The sequence below is a fragment of the Triplophysa dalaica genome, chromosome 23 (assembly GCF_015846415.1).
Source record: "Triplophysa dalaica isolate WHDGS20190420 chromosome 23, ASM1584641v1, whole genome shotgun sequence".
Taxonomy (NCBI): domain Eukaryota; kingdom Metazoa; phylum Chordata; class Actinopteri; order Cypriniformes; family Nemacheilidae; genus Triplophysa; species Triplophysa dalaica.
The window spans coordinates 11,470,911-11,495,954 of NC_079564.1; the positions used below are offsets into that span (position 1 = coordinate 11,470,911).

The 25,044-nt window shown below is 37.4% G+C and overlaps 1 protein-coding gene across 1 annotated transcript in view; it reads right to left on the minus strand.

The window, feature by feature from the left end:
- The window catches only part of si:dkey-192l18.9 (F-box/LRR-repeat protein 7), a 35,412-nt gene extending 11,098 nt beyond the window's left edge, over positions 1-24,314 (minus strand). Inside the window, exons 1-2 of the mRNA XM_056737769.1 lie at positions 24,088-24,314; positions 17,258-17,347 (exon numbers count right to left, since the gene is read on the minus strand). Coding sequence (XP_056593747.1) covers positions 17,258-17,347; positions 24,088-24,124 — 127 coding nt within the window. The 5' untranslated portion in view covers positions 24,125-24,314. The remainder of the gene's footprint in view (positions 1-17,257; positions 17,348-24,087) is intronic.
- Between the last annotated feature and the right edge of the window lie 730 nt (positions 24,315-25,044).

Consider the following 25,044-nt stretch of genomic DNA (forward strand, 5'->3'; position numbering starts at 1 on the left):
GGGGTTGATCAAACAAATACAACGTCATTTATTAACCTCTAATGGTCTTTCGGAAAGGTACGCAATGTGTAAAATCAATAATGTAAAACTAATGCATTTGCAACATATAGTTTATCAAAAAATAATGAAATACGCGTAACTTTTTATATTATGTAATGTTTGCTAATCCACGTGTTAATTCATTTAGGCTTACCTTCTGCACGTGGTGCTCAGAATCCATGCAGCTTCTTTACAAAAACCTTTAAAACAAACGTTTTTGTTTTACTAAACAGAATTACACACCATATATTCTATTTTGTTTATCACACAATTTATTAAAAGGTTTTTCAAACGTAGCTACCTTTGAACTGCGGACTATTCTCCATGTGGTTTTCCAATTGAAGAGCTGTTGAGGATTGTGGGAAATGCACTGCTTGCAAAATAACTCCTTTTTTAGATGCAGTTTTACACTTGAAGATTCAAATGTACTCCGGGTTTAACACTGGGCAACACCAAGAAATGTACACCATAAATTTAACTCCAGTGAATTTGCTGTGTGGAAGCCATCAACCGGTTTGAGAAACACGTTAAGCACAAATGGTGTTAATTCAAGCGACGCTAACGGTCTCTTTCTTCTCAAGACTGCAGAGATATGTTTCCGATTTCTTGTTATTGGAAGCTGATAAAAGTGTCAAGTTTATCTCAAACGCACTTGAAATGGCTGTCATGGCTAAGACTCTGTTAATGGCAAAGCTTTTATTCTGTGCCGATATCTCGCTGATTTTAAATAGTTCAAGGTATCGCTGGGTGGTGGATATCTTGAGAGACTATAAGCATGGCGCTTTAACTGTAAATGTTAACATGCACAAACTTTGTGAAGTGTTGTGTTTGAAAGGATATATTTAGAATTTTTAAAATAAAGACTAAATTCAATGTATACTGTTCTCATTCAACATTTTAAACTAAGCAATTCAACCGGAATATAAATATCCCAAAATTCCCAAATACTGTATATACAATCACACAACGAATGTGGCCCTTTCTGTGTATGATACTGCTAGACATGAGACAAGGGGTAATTGGGAGAAATATTAAGGTTTAACAGTTTATTATAATACACTCTCGCCGTTCCTTCCTCTCTATTTCACTTGCTTGTCAAGTCGTACACATTTCCAAAATCTGTCAACTGATTCATAGATTGTAGTTCTCAAAATCTGGATTTATAGCTCTTGTTAAGTTTAGAGAGATGGGGTTGAGAAAGAGATAGTTTAAGTATGTGCAATGATGCTTTTTAAAAGGCTAATTTCTTTACCAAAGAATTTGGCAGTTCAAATTATTCTGCCATGATGTAAAAGTCTGTAGTATACATTAATTCAACTACTTTCTGGATGTTGGATCGAATTCATAAAAATGCAACATAAATTCCATCCAGTGAGGAAAAATATTGCTGTATACATTTTATTATTTTAAATAATTTGATGATGTGCTGTCACTCATTATCCCATACATCAAAAAATGATCCCATAATAATTAATACAATCATTTTTGTATGAATATACAATAATTATTTATAATTAGGATTAATTGTACTTATTTATATAATATTTTTTTACATTACTTTTTACGTATTTTTCATTATTCTAGTTTTTAGTTCTAGGATGCAGGGATGCTTTAGGGGCGTCGTTATCATGCATGACAAGAAAATCACAAAATATCTAAGTGCTCAATAAATAATTTCTTAGCAATAATAAGCGCCATCAGTAGTACTTCCACTAAGCAATGTAGCTCAATTCTCATTCTTTAGAGTAGCCCGCTGAGTTTAGAGTTTAACTGATTTGTTAGCACAGGTGTATACATCATCTATTCTAAAACAGCATTAAACATAGACGTTTAGAGTCGGAAATATCCATTTTATAAAAGGTGAGTCTAGCATAAATTACAATATGACTGAAATTTGGCTCATACGCCCCAGAAACAATTCACATGACTGTCATACCATTGTGATTTACAGTATACACAGAGACAGACTGATTCTCTTCCTCTGGCATGACAAGCAAAGCTCTCTGCTGTGTAGATTTGTGCTTAAGTGTGTTTTATGTGTGCGTCTGCAGGTGTAAACAGTAAGTCATGAAGATTGGTATTCCAGACCTGACCTGAGATCAGTTTGACTCACGGCCAGGTCATGATGACATATTCAGACACTCCCTCTCGAGGGAGCAAAACGTCTTTTGGCGTGACACAATACAGCTCCATGAACTCAGACCTCGAACAGAGACGCACATTCAGCTGGAGTCAAATTCCACGCTATCAAGAGAGTAATCCAGAACATATATAAACTTATCGGGTTTTGGTAATTGAATCAATCCATTATGTTACGTCTTGGTTAATTTGGACTTTTCTATCGGTCAATTGAGGTAAAGTGGGAAAAAAACATACTTTATACTTTCCCAAAAGCAGATACGACTTTCAAAAAACTTACTAATGAACTATTTAGTCTATCTTATTATAAACAGCTGTTTGTATAATATGTAAGCTCAGTACCTTCAAGGGATAGTTCACCCAAAAATGAAAATTCTGTCATCATTTACTCACCCTCAGATTGTTCCAAACATGCATACATTTCTTTTTTTCTGCTGAACACAAAGGAAGATGTTTGGAAGAATGTCAGTAACCAAACAGATCTCTTCCCCCATTGACTCCCATAGTATTTGTTTTCCCTGACATGGCAGTCAATGGGGGATGAGATCTGTCTGGTTACTGACATTCTTCCAAATATCTTCCTTCATGTTGAGCAGAACAAAGAAATGTGTGATGACAGAATTTACATTTTTGGGTGAACAATCCCTCCAACAAAACACAAGACATGATGTCACTAACCTGCCAAATACACTATATATAATATTCTCTAAAGTGCTTGATGTAACCTGGGGCCTCATTTACAGAATGTTGTGTAGCAGCCATCCTGGATTCGTGTGGTTCATAGAGCGAACGTTCGCACAGAAAATGTGTGTACGCCTCTTTACCAAATGTGAAATCTATCTGAAATAATCGTGAAGCTAACAATTTTAGATCTCTGCCTTTTAATGATGTCTAATTAATGTTGTTGATATATGAAAGAGAACCTGTCTACGTCCAAATCCTTATGACTCTTGAGCAGCAAAAATTACTTGCAGCATATTTCCTGCAGCACTCGGACTGCGTAAAAACTGCGTATTTCTGCTCAAACAATGACGTGGCGGTAAGCACTTTTCCACAACAAAGACCATTTTTGCAAAAATGAACATTGTTATGGATTTTTTAAATGAGCCCCCTTGTATCTTGTGTTCATCTCTGGAGAGACTGGTGTCATCATATACTACTGGAAGTTGCATAAAGCCTGCCAATCAGATTCAAGCCTTCCAGATTAAGAAAGTTTGTTTTTAGTTTTGTTTGCAAAATGCATCACTTCAGTAAGCAGGCTCTGGGTGGGCCATCTGAAGCTTTCGCGGCCTACATCTTTTCTGACCTCTCACCACCTAAAGATTCAATCAGTTTGGAGCTTAAAGACAAAAACACCCAGAAAGATGAAAGATTTGAGAATGGCAGTGAGGGAATTTGCTAGATCCCCCTGCATTTGCACTACAGCTTCTCCAACCTCTGCAACCGAACCGCCAGTTCCGGGTGGTCCACCCATATTGCTTTTCCCAAGGGATGTGTAGCGTGCAATACATTCAGTATCTCTGGATTCGGTGTACACAGCTGGAATGAGTCCCGGTAGGTCTTGTTTCCACTATGGTGTAATGGGTCATTACGAGACTGCCCATCAAATATCACTTCAACTCAAGGGACTCACTTGACTCTGCACATCGCACAACACAAAACTTGATTTGGTCTCATACTTGAGATTCCTGTACAAAACAGTGATGATGAACATTGGTCCCAAAGGTCTGTGTGTTTGTACTAGCACCCCATAAATAATAAAGCAGACGTGGGCTAATATCCAGTGTTTATGGATATGTCCAATGTTTAGTCAGTGTATTGACCCTCAGCTTATTCTGGCTGACCATGGAACGCTGATGCTAAATAAACCTTCCCTTAACACAAGCGTACGACATAATGCAAAACATTCCAGTGTTCCATCTCTCCTGCAATACTGCTAAAACCCACCAGGGAAGACCATGACCCAAGACTTGGAAAGCACTAAATTAGCCAACCTGATCTCATGGGAATTCGTAACTATTTTACGAGGTGGCTAATCCATGTGAATTTGTATGTTGTGCATCATACAAGAATGTGAGATTTCTAGGTAAAAAGCAATACTGAAGACCCACACCTAACCTCGTCCCTCAATCTAATCTCATTGGCGCAAAAGCAAATTGCAACAAAATGTACGAAAGAGAATGTACGAATTCATATAAATTTAGCCAAAAGTAGCTGCACCGTAAAATAGTAAAGTTTTTGCCGTGAGACTATGTTGAAAATACCGTATCTAAACTGGCGGAATTTTTCTCCTTTTTTTCAGTGTACTGACACAATTGAAGATCCAGCATCACTGTTATATGACAAATCAAATCAACATTTTGCTCCAGTTCCTGTAAATGCAATTATTTTCAAGACAAGATGCACGACAAGCTGTCGATGGCCAGAAAGCAATTACCAAAAGCTATAGTTATGTGTGTCATACCGATCACAGGAATTAGGTTGAGATAAATAGCAGTCACTATCTTTCTTTTGCTTGTTTGATCCAAGACTTACAAACCAAAAGTGAAAGATCGGTTTACTTTTGGGCTCATGTTTTGCTTGAATTGGACTTGTAATCAAAGGATACCTCTCCGTTCAATTTCAATTGCGAATCATAGACTAAACGTCAGACTTAAACAAATACACACAGAACAGACAAAACACAGAAGAGCGGCCAAAACATCTTTCAGGCTGGAAAAACAATTTCTATATTTAGGTTGAGATTTTCGTGGTTCACAAGAAGTTGCTACCCGTCTATGAAGAACCTCCAGGTGAGTTTTCAGAAGCTTGTGATGTTTCATATTTAGTAGATGTTTTCAATCAGTTTTTAAATGTATAATTAGACCCGTATCTCTTCCAGCTGCCTGACCTTGGATTGAACTGCCAGAGGCTGCGTACGATGGAGGAGTCCACATGTTTGAGATATCAGAGAAACAGGTTAACCATCTGGTCTTGGACAAAGCACAGCAGTGAAGGGAAAAATACAAGTGAAGCAAAAACATGTGCATTTCAAGTGGGTAACCACAGTAAGACAGCAAGAGTTGACCAGGGATGAGCAAATCAGGACGGATCTATAGATCAAAGGATTTTATCAGTCAGTTAAACACTGGACACAATTCAGTGATGTGACATAAACTGATGAACCTCAATTTTATTAGCATGTATTTCAATAAAACAAGTACTGGACAAAGATTGAAAACATTTGGAAAACCCCAATGAAAAAAAATGCTTTACTGTGGAATGAATGTAAAATTGTTCTATATTATTATTCTTAACATTGATTCAACATTAAATTAACTTTCTCATTTTGAGTCAAGGCTTTTTATTATTCTGTACAATTGCCTTTTATATGTCTTATATTTGACTTTTCAATTTTATTATCATTTCAGAGTTTGCACTCACATGTGATATGAAAACAAAAGCATATTTGGCATGCTGTCTGAGAGCAGGGCCGAATTTCCGACCGAACACAGAGTACACCCTCTCTTTGACTATAGTAGGTACCAGCTGACAGGGATGCAATAGAGTGGCGGAGTGATGCTGCAAAAACTGTCATACGATAGAGTTTTCGTCTACATATACCGGCCTCCTCTTGTACTGATTGGATGTATTACATCCATGTTGTACTTGGATGTTAAGCTTCCATCAACAAAGACATTTTTTTTGCATTATTTTTGCATCCTTTTATTGTTCAAAATGTGAAAATCTTCTTCTTAAGGTTTAAGGTGTGAACCCATTTTATTAAAGCTGCATTTTTCTGAAGAAATTGTACAGAGCATATTGGTCCAAGTAAAAAGAGCTCCCCATTAAGTCCCTATGATGTTCGTTTTTTAATGTTACATTTATAGAGTTTTATAATAAAATTATGATACAAAATGCATGTTCGTTTGAACAGATCTACCCTTTATACACAACCTTATGTAGCACACGCACCAAAACTCCCACAAGAGAATATCTGAGCAAGAAGGCATAAAAAAGTAAGTTTTATGCATTCTGTCCTGTTGTTGTATCGAAAAAAAGAAATAAAGCTAGTATTTCACAAATCGATCCTTACGTTTCATCAAGCAAAATGTTTTTTTAATGGGAGACAAAAGATGATAGTCTTCTTTAGTCCACATTATAGACTGAATAAAAGATGAACAGCGTGATGCCACAAAAACGCCCGTTTGGAACCAGAGTAGTGAGAACGAAGTGGGGCGCAATATCAAGGTCCTGCCCATAATCCCTGATGATACTCAATTGTAAACGAAGAAATCATGTTGCCACACCCTTTATATCTTATAACTGAAAATTGATACATCAACGTGAAAAATCTGACTTAAATAACAGAAAACATCTTTGGACAAAAATATCAGAAATGTAATTGGATTTTATGGTTTGGCTCCTGTCCCATTTACACGACCAGGGGACGACCAAAGAGCCAGCAGCTTCACTTTCAGGACGTGCAAGGCAGCAATGGTCCACATATAGATAGAGGTTTGCTTTATCATCAGTCGTAGTACTGAAACTATATGATAACTTAAGTATTGATACCATGCTAATAATGCTATTAATGCCTTAGCAAGCACCACCAGATAAAATATCCTGAAACGTGTCAACTCCAGAAATCTACAGGCACGAATACAAATGATGGAGAAGGAAATAAAAACAACCGAGTAGCAAATACTGCAAAACTGTGAAGTTGAAAAAAGACAGTGATAGGGGGAGTTACTACAAGACTCATCTTCACAAGATCCATGAAGGAGTAAAAAAATGTAATACATCTTCAGGGATTTGGAGTCTGGTGATAAGTTAAACCTTTCAAGGCAAAATGGTCGACGTGTGCAGGGGAAGCTACACCACCTGTGCCAATAGCATTAAGCAGCGGTGTTTGAGTACATCAGTGAAGTTCAAGACCTCTTATGATGAGTTAATGTCCATAAAACTTTTCCACATGAGATGAGCTGCCAAATAAAAAGTGGTTGGTGGAGTGTGAGAAACACACTGTTCATTATTCTGAAACTGGCAAAGATGTGACACTTATTAAAAAATGGTCAACTACAACATGTGGGGATAAATGCAAAAGGTGGACTCAATCAGACATGGAAGGGACGTCAGAGAAACTCGTCCACTTCACATTTCAATAGATCCGAGATGCAGACAAACAAGTGCAACTTCACTATTAAGAGAAGATCTTTCAACAGAATCAGATTGTTGTGTTTAATACCCTCCCAAGCTGCCAAGTCAGGAACCAATTAATCAGATGTATTACATTTACACCTAATCATGACTCCAACACAATCCGATATCCATCACGGCACTGCTGTATCATTTAACACCTTGAACCGTAGATCAAATGTTCCTGTGCAATTCTGTGCAATTGGCCTGGAATATCAAAGACCGAAGCTTAATGATCTCTATATCCCAACATGTGCGTAGCAGACATGCTCAACCGCCTCCAGATCACACGAATCACATACAAAACACTCATAGCGGGTGCAAGATGTTTTGGGAAGGCCTGCTCTGTACAGTTATGACAAGAAGCAAATTGTGGTCTCTGCTGTAATGTGGTCATGGACATCTGGGGAATAGAGCGACTAATCCCCCCATTCTGGAAAGAGTGGGATTCATGAGGTAATGCTATGTCATCCAGATTCTGTCTGTAGGCTCGGCTTTAACCAGAAAAAAACGTCTCCAACATTCCATGAACTATTATCCCCGAACACATAATAAAATTTTGTTGTTTGGGAACCTTGCGTAAAAATCACGTCCCTCTGAGGAAACGGTTGAATCATATGTTGAGAAAGGGTTGGAACCTGTGAGGTTCGACCAAAATTTGGCTCTGTCAAAACTCGGCTCCTGCTTGTGTAATGGTTCAGTCAGAGGGTAAAGAGGTACAGACAGACTGTCAAGTGAAACTATTCTTTCATAGTTTCAGCACTTTTAATGATTGAGAAGGGTGCATCCTTTGTGGATTGATACGGATACTGATGACACAAAAGGTGATGATTTTTGACTGAATCAGGCACAAGGACCCAAACTACATCACCCCTCTGCAAACCTCTGCTCACTGCGTAGTGATCTTATAAACCGTTTCATTGGACGCGAGTGCCAGGACTGCAGTTAACTTCCGGTCTGTGTTATGCTAATGTCTAATAATATGACTATTTATATTTAATTTATGGTAATATTAATGTATATTATTATTTTATTGTACAATAATTTTATTAAATAAACAATTTGTTGAATTTAGTTGTATGTTCATTTTATTAAATTAACGATTTGTTGAAAGGGTCCTGTAGTATGGTCGCATTTAAAGAAACCATGTGGTACATCGACATCTAGGGGTTGAGCTTGGTATCGCAGTCTAACATTGTTTCTACACCGGATGTGGGGTGGCACGATGTGACGGTGTCAGTTCAAAATATTGGAGAAACAAGTTTAGCCATGTAACGGTTCTTCTCGGTTTCTTTTGCTTGTTACCAGAAATAATCTTCAGGCGCTCTATTATTTGTGAATGTGTACCAGAAGTTAAAGGCAGTCCACAAACGCGCGCATGCGCAGTAACGTATGTTTATGTTGCCACTCTGAAATATAATATTTATGTGTCTATAATATGAATGTGTTGTATTTGATGGCTAACTCAACGAATGTTTGGATACAGAAATACAGAAAATAGCTATGTGTCCTAGAGTCTTAAAACAGTGAACAAGAATATGACGATGAAAGCAAACATCAATCAACTTTACACACAATAATAAACATCCCTCAAATTTCTCAAATTTTTGTTTTTGGGCCTTTTGCCACAAACCAAAACACATTCTTCCTTGGATAGCATATGCATACAGCAAATACAAAGACATAATGGAGCTGTTCTTAATAGTTATGGTAAACATGAAACCTCAATATCTGTTTGTCATAAACCATAGTGAACATGTGTGTAGGATTTTAATTATAAAATGTTTTCTGTCCATGTTTTTCAATGGAGGCCTACTGTAAATGCACATAATACTCTTGGCACATTGAAAGTTATTCACAAACAACAGCATATTGCGGTATAAACTCGAACAGCAGAACGCAAGCAACCATCAAAAGTATATTTCCATTAGACAATTAACAGTATTTATTTTTTATTTTCGCTTCTGTCAGAAATAGAGAGAGAGAAAGAGAGAGAAACAATGGCTGACAGTTAGACACAGGGGTGTGTCCAGGATTTTACAAATGGGGTGGCAAAGGGGGACAAGAGCACAATGAGGGGTGAAAACACCTAAACATATCAATCTTCATTTGGATTGAGCGCAATTCAATCCAAATTTATGCTAATTTGTATTTGTAATGAACGCTGCACCGTTGCCAGCCACGCCCCGGCGTTAGCATTCTCCCCCTTTTATTTCCGTTCTCATTCCCTGGACTTTAATCCCCTGGCCAATTCTCTTCACCCACCACCTCATATCCACCCGTGCACACCTACTGTAGATACACAGTAGATACTCCAGATCAGTGGAGGAATGCAACCCGTTCATACAGCAGTGTAAGGTGCAACCGAACCATTTCCCGACCGAAAGTTCCAAGATCGCATACTTCATCTCCCTTTTGACCGGTAAGGCCCTGATTTGGGCAAAGAATATACAGGAAGGTCGCTGTCCTCCCATGTCTACCATCACCACAATTTTCAGTCACTTCAAAGGGGTGTTCAGTCAAACTGCTTATCTACTCTCTGTGCAGGATCAGTTACTCCGGTTAAAGCAGGGGAGGTCATGCCTGCTTTATCGTCATGCTTTGGACGCTACCATCCGGACCCACCTAGCCATCTATGACAAGACAATCGGACTGGAGAACCTCATACAATACTCAGTGCGCTTATCTCAGTGTCTCACTGCCTGTCCCACCGTAAAACCCGCTGCATCTCCTTCGCAACCCTCAACAGAACACCCCTTGACCCTCAAGACCCAGACTCAATGCAAGTAGACCAGTCTTGCTTATCCCATGAAAAACAAGCTTGTCGGATAAGCCAACATTTGTGTCTATATTGTGGAGGATCGGGACATATGATAGCAACCTGTCCGGTCCGTCCGGCCTGACCCACCGTGAGTGTGGTGCAACCTCCCTCTACCTCTTTTAATCTTTGACTCATTGATGTTACAGTTACCTCTCCTCACCTGTCCATTCCAGCAAAAGCACTCATAGACTCTGGTGCTGTTGGAAACTTAATCTCCCTTGCCATGTTGAAAACCTTTCAACTACCTCGGAGGCGAAACAGTCCGAACTTGAGGATAAACAAAATATTTGGAAAGCTGTTGGGTCGAGGTCGGGTCTGCTGCCACTCCCTCATAATATCTCTTCAAATGAGAACGACGCACTCCGAGAGGATCTCTTTCTGGCTCCTGGGGGGTTAAACTGCTGACATCGTTCAGGGATGCCCCTGGTTAAAACATCATCAACCCCACATTGACTGGAATACAAGACAGAATTAAAATTGGAATCATGCCTGCCGAGTCCCCAGCTCAAAGTTTAGTCCTGATAAACTCGTCTTCTGTGGAAGGCGCAGGGATGCAGTGGAAATTCCAAAGGAATATACAGTACAATACATTACAATACAATACGTTTATTTATATATTTATATGTATATAGCAACAAACAAAATGCTGTACAGGGTTTGCAAGTCAAAACAGGTCAATAAAATTCTAAGTGATAAGACACAGACTACAAAACACGTTGGATAAGGTTCATCATCGAATACCAGGTCAAAGAATATTAAATGTCAAAGAGAAAAAAAAGGTTTAAGAGTAGACTTAAAAATAGATAAGTTGATGCGGTTCTGACATGGACTTGGATACTATTCTACAATTTAGGGCCAACAAAAGAAAAAGCACGATTCACCTCTGTTTTTAAGACGTGCCCTGGGAACTTGTAGTAAGCCAGAGTCAGCGGATCTGCACCCTTGTGACTGAGTATATGGATGTATTAACTCAGACAGGTTCTGTGGAGCCTGATTCTGAAGAGATTTATGAAGTTTTGACAGAAAAGTACTGAAATACACGGGTCAAACATACAACTCTGTTGACATTAATAGATACAAATATTTGATATTGACACAAGGAAGGGGAACAGGCCTACATAAAGATTTTGTTCTTATCACATGTAGCTTTGTAAACTACTGGCATCTTGAATGAGTTTGATCAGCATTTTATTGTTCATAGCAAAGGACTCTCTCAACTTATCTTTTACAGTTTGTCAATTATAAAGATTATAAGCTTTGTATACGCACCCCACAAAATCCCCCAAAGAGCCCAGGCACATAACAAATCCCAATTTAACTCTGGTTACACAATACAATTTTTTTAACTTGACACATTTCCTTAGGCAGTGATTTAAAAAAAGAAATATGCTTTATGTGATAATGCGCTTTCATACTGAACTCGCCGAGGTAGAGAGAGGGAAAGAGATCGAAAGAGATAAACTTTGCAGTTAATCCACGGGTCACAAGCATGTGAACAGTGGGACGCGTTCCATACGGACAAATCAAGCAAGTAAAGTCAAGTCAAGGGTTCACCCTAAGCAAGTCAAGTCGAGTCCTGATAAGTTTCAAGTCAAGTCGCAGTACTAAAATAAACAGAGGTACATTTTTACGATACATGTTTATTTTTGAAAAAAAAAATGTTATAAGCATATATTAAGGAAGATCAATTGTAAATATTAATAAATTCTAAGTGCTGATCACTTGCCTATGTGTGTGCTTAAAGTTTGGTTCCAGCAGTCACACAATTTCATATGTTTACATAGACACAGAAATGGAAATACTTGTATCTGACAGAATGTAAGACTTGAGCATTTATACAGGCTATGAAGATTATAAACTAAGTATTGTGACTGAAAATCTGCCTATTATATGTCATATATATATATATGATGTTGTAAAACTTGTGCTGTCCATTATAGGTCATTAAATAAAATGTTAAAGTATGTTAATATAGCCCAGTGATGAAGTTATGATGCTTAATCGGCATCTCTGCATTGGACGAGGAATATGCACTGTTCATACATAATATATAATTTAAGAACATTTGTTTTCTATTTTCATATGAATTAATTATTTGTTGAACACAGGTTTCATGTGGAGAGAGGCATTACGGCCCTTTTGGCCTTCCATATGATCTCTCCGGTCTTGTCTCTGTTCCCGCCCTCTCGACTCTTCATTATTGATTGTTAATTATTTCATACCCCCCCACCTGTTCCTTATTGATTTACTTCCCTTTATAATGCCCCCGTGTCTATTGTCTTGGGCTCGTTCGTTTTGGATGTTTGACTGTTTATTTTACCTTGTGTCTTAGCAGTCGTTTTCCTGATTCCTTCCCTAATGAAAATTACCTTGTCATGTTCGATTGTACCCTTTTGATATCTTGTTTCCCTCGTCCTCCTGTATACGTCGTGTGGGTTTAGTTTAATCCTGTCTCTATTGTTTTTTTCCTCCTTGTGGGAAGTCTTTGTTTTTGCGTTTTTTTTGTCTTAGTTCATTTTCCCCATTGTGGGATTTTGTTTTATTAATAAAAGTTGTCAGTTCCCCTTAGCTACGCTGCCTGCAATTGGGTTCTCTTCCACGTGAATCGTGACAGTTTTGTTAATTGCTTGCCAAACACATTTTTAGGTGAAGATCTGTCTGAAAACCCTAGAAATCATTCGAGTTGAAAAGAGAAGCAGTAAATCATAGCGGGGTAAATTCTTTAATTGTGTGTTTCATAGAATGCAGTAACCATTTCTGACCAATAACATATGAAAATGGCACTGTGAAATGGAAATCGAAAACCGCATCTCGTGTGTATTATAAACCACATGTGCTGGCATGCCAGATTTCAACATCTGACACTGGTATTATACTGTTTAAATAATGGTCAAATAAATCTGCCGTACTATTTCACCTATGCAACATTTACTAAGCTGAAAGGCTTTGGCAGTGCGATCAGAATGGGGAGATGTTGATTCATAGGTTTTGCTGGTGTTGTCTAATGTGTTTTTATTAAGTGTTCACCATCAGGAATCAGTTGCTGTCACTTGGCTCTATTTAATAGCACATTACTCATCAGTTTAGCTCTCTGAGGCCCTGTATAACAACCACTACCTGCTGAACAATCAACAAAATCAACACTGACACTACACACAGGCTGACATCCAAAAATATCTGATGAGAAAATGTGTGATCTCTTAAGAGGTTTACAGAAGAATTTACTGTTATACAATGAATGAGCAGGCTGCGTGCAAAGATGCTTGAGATTGAGGGAGGTTCACAAACCAAATCTATATGACTGTCACAGCAAAAAGTGTGCTGAGTTTCACCCATACTCTCACATTGTTAGTTCAAAACCAACCTAAATATAGTAAATGGCCTCACAAAAAAGTGTATTAAAGATTGATTTGCAAATATTATTTATTATATAAAAGATCATTTTCAATAATTGTAGTACTTCTAAACTAAAAACAAGCAAAGATACTGTCACTCTACTTAAAATTATATTTAAGTGTACCTACGTAAAAGTTTGAGTATATATGGCCGTTACTCTTTTGATTGAGATATAAATACAGTATACTATAAAGTATTCCAAGTAGCCAGTACTTAACATGCAATTGTGTTTAATATTTTGATTGTGTGGTCTAATACTTACTTCAGATGGTTTTACATACTGTCTCATAAACTCACATGTTCAAAGTATTCAAATTTGAATAAAAGTAACTTAAATATTAAACTATAAGTATGATGTTATGTTCAGTTTCAGAAAACATAGAAGAAACATAATTTGCACTATAATATATCTTAAACGAGTATACTAAACAGTGTGTATTTAAGCTAAAAATGTACTAGTGACTTAAGTTCACTTACAGTATAGTTACAGGACAGATTGGAAATGTAGTTGAAAATAAGTTGTGAACTTAAAGTTTACTAGCTTATGTTACTCGTAAAGAACATTTAGAGTCAACTCGAAAATAGGCCAATTTAGTCCAAAAATGAAATAGTACATATAAGTATATACTATACTAGTGCATTTGTATTCGACACTATATAAAGTATACTTTAAAATATAATTACACTTTACTTAAGTATACTTGTCAAAATAAACTTCAAGTGTACTCATTTTTTATGATGGTTCTTCTACTGCCTTTAATCCCTTTTTAAATGTTTTGATCTCAAATTTTAACGAAAAATACTTATTTTATGATAATAGGATCCACAGGAAACCCTACCAATACTAAAAAAAGTTAAATGTTACAGAACACACTTTCAACTGACATTGATTTATGAACAGCACAATCCATCACTGAAGAGATCTGAGTTGGTAATACTATAAACATGACTTACAATCATTCTGTGCTAACAGCTCTGCTCTCATACAGTAATTATTAGATCGTCCTTGAACAATCTGTAGTAAAACCACGCCTCAAACCCATGAGTCGAGCCAAAGAAAACTATCCAGGGACAAGGGCTCCTGAGCCAGAACTGAAGATATATTGTATATCTTGAACCACATCCCAAATAAGGAATGTGGAGTTCAGAAACGGTGTGCATTTGAACCACTTTAGCTAAGCACGTCTTGAAATTCTCTCTTGTTATGTATGGCAATTTGTAAGGACGGAGCACTGCTTAATTGGACAATTCAGAAGCCGAGGAAATCTGTCTGGGTTGCATTTGAATGGCAAAGGAGAGACGGGAGATTGTTTTTTAAGACGGCAAAGTGGTCCATTTGACTCCCCCACTTTCAGATACCTTCCATTTGATGGAAGATAGTTTAGACGAAAAGAAGTTTCCTTTAATGTATGGTTTTCTTTGGAGGAAAACCTGTAAATATGCCTTGAAGTATAAATGAAACAGGGCGGTCTACTGTTTTATTCTCCAGCTGAATAGCCAGATGCCCGAGAGATTGTATTGAAACAGACAAAGGCTACAGGTGTTCAAAATGTGTGTTTACTCAAATTACTACCAAACCTCTACACTGCTCCATGTAAGAAGTCCAAAATCATCTATAACACTGTGATTAATACTATAGAGAAACATGAAGTCATATTCTTCTATTGAGTTCATCTCTTTCAAAAATCATTTGATTGATGGAACGGTTCAGTATCAAATGAATGATGAAAAGATGGTGGCAAAAAATGCATTCTGGGCATTTGAAAACAAATATGTTGGCTATTTAGATTTCCCCATACGTCAGGAAGCCAGTCAGGACATTTTTCATTTTGATAAAGGAGGTTTATATGGCGTTTTATGTTTCCCTTGCATATTTGTGGCCAAAATGCAGAATGTTGTCTCCACATAAAAACTAGAGATACACTAGAAGTCAAATGGATTGTGAATGCAGTCATGTAGATTTTACATTCAGCATCTTGGGGTTAAACTCTAGAAACAATCTTAGCTCTCTAACATCTACTAAGGCCAGTTTGGCATATGTAACATTTCAACATTTTATGCGATCACATTATTTCTTGATTAAGGTCTCCATGTTTTTCATGCAGTACAAGTACCAAATCGTAGAGTTTAACATTGACTCTAACCTCACATTTCCATGTTGTTTTGTGTTGCCCTGACAGAACCGCACGAACAATTGGCTGTCTTACATAAACTGTGCTGCTCTCATTATTGCTGGGCGTTGCTTACTAAAATGTGATGCTATTCCATGTCCCACCTGTCTGAGCCAAGAAATGTAAATACTACAACAGAGCGCGACTATAATCGCAGGTCACACTCTATTAACACCGGTCTCGCTCTTTTTTCGCACATGCATACCATTTCACACACACCAGATGAGCTATTTTGGGGACAATGTGGAGTTGGAGCTGATTTCCTTGGCATGAAGATTGAGCTGGGCTGGGTACAATAGTGTAACGAAAACAGTGCCAGGCTACAAAACGGCTTTCCAGAGAACTGTGGTAGTTCCCAACCAGATCCTGGCTGTTAAATTGAAAACAGTCGGCTTTCTACATTACATAAGCGTCTTATTTGTGTACAAAAATCTGATAAACATCTTAAAATGAATCATTGCGGGAACTGGATGCACCATAGGACGCCTCGACAATGTGGATATAATACAAGCAATATCCAAGGACCAGAATTAAGTTTTGTATAATACGTATGGGTAAATATGCTAGTACTGTATTGTGGTTACATAATCCGCCATCTTAAATCGCAGTTGCAGTATTTAATGTTAAATAATTATAGAATGTACGTATAGTACGGAGATAAATCAGTAGCAAAACTTGAGAGCATGTAGTTTTTAATTTTGTGTACTTGTAAAGTAAGAGATAAAGCTGAATATGATATAGTTCAGCTGTGTCTGCAACGTACATCCGTAAAAGTACGATATCAGAAGAACACACGGTAATTAAACAGTAAACAATGACACGCATTTTGTAGCCAAGATGTATGGTAGCGAACTTAAAAAAGAAAATTCAACCGATGAATGAAGTTTGTTTAAAAATACACTTGAAACACATATAAATATTTACTATTATAAACTAAGGCTTTAAAATGTATTTGTGGTGCGTCAAATGAAAGGAAACCGCAATGCTTACACATATCACTTTACAAAAGATCTCTGTCTGGACTGGCCGCGGTATATGCATGCTGGAAAGCTTCTGTACTAGTACAGAAAACAGGCTACGCAAACCTAAGCCAAGGAAAATTCACACCGAGATAAGCAGATTTACTTTCTTTTTTATTAGCTGTTTTTATAGTACAGCAAGGGGGTCCAATGCAGAGGAAAACATTGTGATGATGTTTTCCTAATTTCAGCAGAACCTCTAACAAAAACAGCCACACACACAGCGGTCTTACAGCAAATATCCAGATATGAACCTGCCCTAGGGATTTCTCTGCTTCGCTCGCTCACAAGACAAACGGCCCACAGGGTATTTTTGATGGGGATGTTGAGTTTGTTTTCAATTTGCAGGTTATCCTAGAAGCATATAAGTTCTCCAAAATGGTAAGCGTTTCATAAAGAGAGAGTGAGTGAGAAAGAGAGTTAGAGAGAGGGAGAAGGAAGCAAATCAGAGTTAAGCAGGCATTATGGCTCATAATGGGGACCATATGCTTTACCTTCGCTGGTAGTCACATTTTTCGGAGCTTTGGTGGGAGTGTGATCGGTGCTGGAGCTCACGTCGGAGGAGATACTGGAACTGCCCTTTCCTGGGAAAACAGGAAAGAAGTAAACAACATTGCGTGAAGGAGCACACAAACACTTTTTTATATGGTGTCTGTTTTTCGATGTTTGTCGAGATCAGCGTTATGGAAGCTAATATAAAAATGCAGATTGCCACGCAATTGGCTATTTATAAGTTAGTTCACCCAAAATAAAAATTTCTGTCATTATATTTATATTATAAGTTGTAAACAGCTGGCTTGGCTAAAAGTTCCTATGACCACTAAAGCTGAATCACTTTCATGATATTTTTATGGTGCTGTTATGTCCGTTTTTAAGCTTCATTCCCCATTCGTTGTAACGGCATTAAAAAAAAGCGTCCGTGACATGTCTCCTTTCAAGTGCCGTAGAAAAAAGTCAAATGGGTTTGGAAGAACGTGAGGCTGAAAAAATGAACCAATACAAACAGAAACACTATATACCATAGAAGTAGCTTATATGCGCAAACCAAGCAGATATCCATAAAAAAACAGCTTAATGAACTGAATACACACAGAAACACTGAATTTTTAGATTTGTCCAATATCTGGCATGCAATGACATCACCACTAGTAATTGAACGTGTACGCTTATTTTACAGTCACGTTCATTTTAGACTTTGATTATTACAATGCCAGACACGTACACGTGAATAAAACTGGGAGACAACTGGCGCCGATCACACTTAAAGGGATGGTTCACTTAAAAATGAAAGGAAGATACTTGGAAGAATGTCGGTGACCAAGCAGATCTCGTCCCCCATTTACTGCCATAGTAGGGAAAATAAAGACTATGGGAGTCAATGGGGGATTTGATCTGCTCGGTTACTGACACTCTTCTAAATATTTCCCTTTGTGTTTAGCACAACAAAGAAATCTATACAGGTCTGGAACAATCTGAGGGTGAGTAAATGATGAAAGAATTTTCATTTTTGGGAGAACTATCCCTGTAATACTCAAATGCAATTTAATGTGACATGAAAGTTCCTGTGGGCATTTTCTTCATGCTATACCACTGATTGTTGCACAAAATGAGCATGCTAACTAAAATTGCAAAAAATATTATTAATTTAGTTATTCCCTTAATCCTGGTCAAATTCTCCCTTGACTGAATGCATTCATAATCTGCTAAAGCGACTCTGAAGCTCATCTGTGAGAGCGCTGGTGTGCAGTTTCACAGAAGGGTGGGGTGTACCAGTTCCCACTGTAAGTCAATATTATAACAGATGCAATAAAAGTAAAATCTGACATTTTGGCCCCATCAGTCATGCACTTACTGAACTATTACTAAGAGCAAGGAAACACTTCTCATTTCTAATCCAAGTCGAGGTTCGAGGTTTCCGTGATTAAAGATTTTGAGGGGAACTCATTAGTCAGTTCTCATCAGGAATGCACCGAGAAACCTTTGGTTAACGTCTTCTTGCCAGGCGGAGAAAGACAATATCCGCATCTGGAACAATATATGGAAGAAGTGACTTTGAGTCTCCATCTCTGGCAGTTTACAGTTATGTTATGATCCTCTGCGACAGAAGTATTTATGATACATTTAGATACATTTGGCCACTGTGCAAGAAAGAACACCATTCATGACAGCTTGTTTCTTTACTTCAATTAATCGCTTTTAAAAAAGGCGACACGTGCACGTTGGTTTGGATCTAAATCTTGCATTGGTGTTGTAATAAAAGTGTGGTCACAGTCTGGAACAGAGACCTGGTAATCCAGACATAAATTTATACAGAACTGAAATCACCACCACACATACGATTATAATTTCCTTTTTTTCAGGGACAAACCTTTCAAAGTTCAAAACACCAGCTGGGACCAGAGAAAATTTCCAGGCCAAGGCTGGTTTTTGGTGGACCTGCACAACCATCCTGTTCACCATCAAAACATATTAAATTAATAGTCTTCAACCTCAGAATTTTCTGTTAAACCACCTGCTACTGTAAATGACAACAACCATTCCATTAAATATCATGTGGTTTTGTATCCCACTGGTAAAAACACTTCAAGCTGAGTTTCTCTAAAAAGGCCTTTGTTGCTCCAGAGAGGACATGAGTAAGTATGCGTGTGTTCATCTGCTGTTAGGTCGTAAACTTAAACCTCAAGTGGCTTCGTGAGAGTACAGCACAGTCTTCATTCCACACACGCTGAACTTTCTGTAAACAAGAACCTCTCCTCATGCTTTTAATTCCGCATACACGCACACATCCCTGCAATAAACACACAAAAACACGTGCTTACGCGCTTCACGTATCCAGCAAAATCCTGCAAACACACGTCCGCCCTGGTACCGCGGGAAAGCTGTTTTGGGAAGATGTTTCAAACAAGCTGTCAAGATGAGCACTGATGCATCGCATGAGTCACTTGAACTCTTATCATCTTGGTTATGAAACTCTTACCATAACTGTGTTGAACCGAAGCAGCGTTTTTCTTTGCTCACTGGACCTGAAAACCGTGGCCCAAATTGTTACCACCCTGACAACATGTTGTGGTGACATCACTGAACCAGAACATCTGCTCCAGCGGCTATTGTGGCCCGCAGAATGTGACTCACCGGGAAAGTGGACCCCATATGCTTTGGATGCCTTGCCTTGAATTACTACCAAAAATGAAAGCTGTTATTATTATGTTGCTAGGCAAAGGTTTTGTGCAGCTTAAAGCCTTCAACTTAATCAAATCGGATGATGAAACTGTATTACTTCTTTGCAAAAGAATACGCAGCAGTGCAGTTATTTAGAATTAAAAGTTATGACCACAAATGTCTGGCTTGAAAACAGTTTTTGTTCTTTATTATAGCTATATGTTTTTTAATAATAATTGATAATGATGTATGGCAACTAAATGTGTAATATGCATTTAAAGTATATATACATATATATATATATATATATATATATATACAGTATATGAATTATACAAATGAGATATATAAATGAGCATTACTGGTAATAATATGTTAATTAAATTAGAAAAGAAATCATCTTTCTTACTATTAAAACCGACAAAGCTTAAATGCCCATACTGTTATTTGATTGCCACAATATAAAATATTGTATAATTTAAAATGTTAATATTTTGTTAATGGAATAAAAACATTAACCCTATTTTATAAAGCAAAACAATTACTATTTATTTGGTGTTGTTTTTTACAGCGATGGAAAATATAGTCCCGTGACATAACGGTAACGTAATATTTTTATTTGATAAATATAACTTGCAGAAAAATATTAAAATAAAATAGCTGTGACTGCTGTGATGCACCAACCCACGGCAGTTTGTGGGTTGGTGCATTGGCACGAAATTTAGAATATATCGATTCGTGTTCATGGAAACCAATTTCCCCCTTTTTTTGATGTCACTCAGCACGACTTTCAATACACAGAACCCGTGTGTAAACACATTTATTTATTCATAATCTGAAATCAAGGGAAGACGTACATATTTAAGGAGGTGGCTAACCAACACCTTTCCTCACCCCTAATACCAAAGTTACAGCCATGAATGCTAATTTTGCAATAATGCACAAATTCTACGAGCTGGCAAATGATAAGAAAAAAATAAGACACCTCATGAAATAGTTATACATTCTCATCAGGTTGTGTTGATATATCTTGACGCACATGCAAGATGCAACATATTAAAATATCTTAGATTGAAAGTCGTGCTGAGTAACACGAAAGAAAAATCAAAAGATTATATTTCGTGACAAAGTCACGACTCACGAATTCCTGTGAGACTGTGTTGGGTTCACATATAAGATAGGTGAGTTGTGCTATGTTGAAATTCTATTCTATTAAATTCTATTCATTTGCATAAAGTTGAACTTTTCCCTCTTTTTTGGCATCATGGACACACCGACGTTGTGTCTCTGTCGCTCATGTCACAGGAAAACACAATTTTCTCAAAAATGAACCCATAATCTGCTACTTTGACCATTTTCTTTTACTTTGCTCTCAGACCAGTGCTAAACTTTGACTGAACTCTCACCTGTATAAACAACGTTTGAAAAGTGCAAATGGTTCCAGTCTCTCCAAGACTGGATGAGAATCATTAATGTGTTGGTCCTTCGCCATCCCAAGCACAGTCACTTCCCATCATATAAATGAAGAAATGACAGTCAAAAGGAGATATCTTCCAGCTTTCATAAACGGCCCATCACTTATGTTCGGAGTGGCCGGTCCTGCTTTTGATCCAATGACCCTAATCCATAAATCATATAAGATCTCTTGATGGACTTTTCAGAATACCAGATGGAGACTAAATTGGTAAAACTGTCCCGAGCACATATTCCCACATGTGCGTTGATCATTCAGTCTAGTATAAATTCAACAGTGGTCATAAAAAGGTGGAACATTAACTTCATTACTCAACAAGATAACAAAATACAATCTACAAACAAATAATGCCATTACTTTTTTCAAATTCAACTTGTTTTAGCCATTGTATATTATTTGGTAAGAGGTTTTGTTGTCTTATAAATTAATGCAATGCTTTGTTAATATAAGCAGTATATACTGCAATGCAATGACATTTGTGTATTTTTAATGTACAGGTGTCCATGCTTTTCAATGCCACTGTTTTTTTGTTCATTTCCTTTATGGTGGACAAGTGGTAGGCCCTCCAAACCATACATATAATTTAATAAGTTAACAACTGAACACAATCATTGTGAACAAATCAAGTTTCATTCATCACAGCCATTTTGCTTTTAAAACAAGCAGGGCTGCTTTGACCAGTGCTCAAATATCATTCATATTGGTTGAATTTCCCCATTAACCCGTTCTGTATGATATACCCCTAACTTTATATGGGACCGTGCATTTTATAAACACATCTGTTGATCTTTCTACTGAGCTGGAAATCTCATGGGCTGTTGACTCTTACAGTTGAAATTAAGTTATCAAAAGAGCCACGGTTGAGAGCCAGCATAATTGTTTTCTGTTCGGAACAACAAAATCTCAAAAGCTTTCATATGTTTCCTGCACTATGTCAAGAACAGCTGACAGTAAAAACAATACATATTTATGAAATTCATATAGGGTAGACAAATATGTTGCAGTCCATTCGTTGGTTGAAATTATTGGCAGGTTTGTGTATTGACCTCTCTTTGACTGGTGGGTCCATCCCTGTTGAATGTATCTAAATACAATAACATTAATCCTAATGGACTGCACTGTAAAAGGATTTGAGAATTCGGTTGACTCAACTTATTTTCCTAAGTAAGTTCAACTAAAAGGTTGAGTTTACATAAGATTAATTTTAGCTTTGCCCAACTAATCCGTTTAATCAGACTACTTGCATGCAGACATATTAAGTAGGAGACATATCTCCTACTTACAAGTAGGAGAGCATATAAACATTTTGTCAACAAGCTAAACATTACATGTAGTTAACAAGGCAATGTTACTTGGAGGATTAAAGCTGGAGTGAGCAAAGGGGAGAATGAACAATTTTATTTTTAGAGTTAATGGTTAGTCAAATAATGTGGAACAGGTATGTTTTGAGCTGTTTTTTTTTTAATTGTGAAGGACGCTGCAGTTCGGGTGGAGGCTGGTCATTCCACCATAGGGGAACTGAACGAGTAAAGGATTTGGCAAGCGATTTGGTGTCTCGCTGTGAGGGACCAACCAAGTGTCGCTCATTTTCAGACCAAACATACATAATTTGGCCAGTTCAATTAATATTCTCAGCCAAAGAAAATAATAAAAAAAACACCATGTCCACTGTGACTTCTCACTACAGGTAAAATCACACAAATCCCCACTCCACAACCCTTTCATTTTACACCACAAATAGCCTACAAACACAAATACTGAAACATCCCTGTGATGTTATACTACCTTTCAGCACTCTTGGGATGCGACCCAGCCAATCAGATTTTAGGAGCTCAACTTACTTTTGTATAAAATAATACAATGAAGATAATCAAACATAATTAATTTACATAATCTACTTTTTTGCATTCTTCGCTTAGATCATGGTGGTCCTCAGATTTGTATTTCAGTCATCAACTGTTGAATTTATTAAAAATCCTTGCTGGATAACCACACAAGTAGATCAAAAAGTGGTCATATAAAATGAATCTGAGCAGATCCACTCAATCCAGGATTTATGAATGAAATAGACACCTGACAGTGAAAAGCTCCAAACCCGCTGTCATTTTTCTCAAACACTACACAGATTTAGTTTGCACTGAATTGCTTTAACATATCAGAACTTTGATACACAACCAGACAGATGTCATGTCTGCACTATGAGTGCACCATTTCAAAAAGTGCTTGTAATAATCATATGTCATTTCTGAAAAGAAAATGTGTAAAAATCACATATACATTTTTAATTAACATTTAATTTGGAATAATACTCATTTAGCTGACACTTTTATTCAGAGTGATTTTAAAGTGTTAATAGTAGAATTACAAAGACAGTTTTCCTGAAACAAACCTGGGACATGTGCGGGCGCAATGGGGAAAGTTTAAAGACCAGTTGCAGGTTTGAACCTACGCTTGTAGTCGCCAGTTTGCATTTATTTTAAACAAACAACAACTAAGACATTATTCATTATGATGTAATTTGCAATAGAAATGTTTACCTTTCAAACTGGGGTACTGAAGTCAGTATATGCAATATGCATACAGGCTATGTAAAGTTCACGCATACAATGACGCATCACACATGAAAAAGTTTTTCTTGTTCGTGTCTTGGATCAACCCAGTCTCAAATGTTTGGATATTAAACACACATACCTTCACTTCCATACTGTTTGCCATTGTTCGCACCCATCCTGAAGAGCGCATAGTATCTCCTCACAATAACATCACACACGACACGACAGCGAGCAGACGAAACATAACTCCATTACGCGCAAATGAACGTCTTGATAATGCGACCTCAAAAAGATCGTGCGTAACATCTTGCCACCAGCAAAAAACCCTTGACGTTTATAAGATGCAGCTGTTTGAACTCACACTTAAGTCAGGGTGAATGCAGAAGAGCGGACTGAAGAGAAACTAACCACACCATGAGTGAGGGATGGAGGGGCTGGACCACCTTTAAACAGACCCCCAGATTGTATCCCTCGATATATCCGCTTGAAGACCAGCACATGCAACTCGTCGCAATTAAAGTTTAGGAAAAAAGTATGGTGAAATACAAAACAGAAACGATCATAGATATTATGGATTTAAATAATGGTCCCTGTGGGTCTCTACTGGTAATGGGGTGGTTCCTATTATCTGGTTGATAGAAACAAAATAATATTATCAATAAATCATCCAAAATACCTAAAATACAGTTTGACATCCATAATACCTGAAATACAAGGGAATTTTGTAATGGTTTTAATGTTAAACATTTGCTAGTAAATAAAAATCGTATTTTTCCAGCAAGGTATGGTGTCAGTCATCACAAAAAGTTGATGGGTCTTTGACATTATCCAAAAGGTAATATGGATCAAATTATAACCAGACTATATATACACAGTGTATACCCCTCATTTATAAATGTGTTTTTGATCAGAGGCAAAACAGGTTTCCCACATGTCTCCTGATCTCTGAAACAAACCTGCATCCTCACTGTATGCTCTATTGTTAGTTATTAACTTCCTGTGTAGTATGAAACTGTTTGAGACTATTAACGGATGCCTATTACACTGAACACAACTGGAATCATACCCAAGGGTATTTTTGTCTTAGGATTGTTTC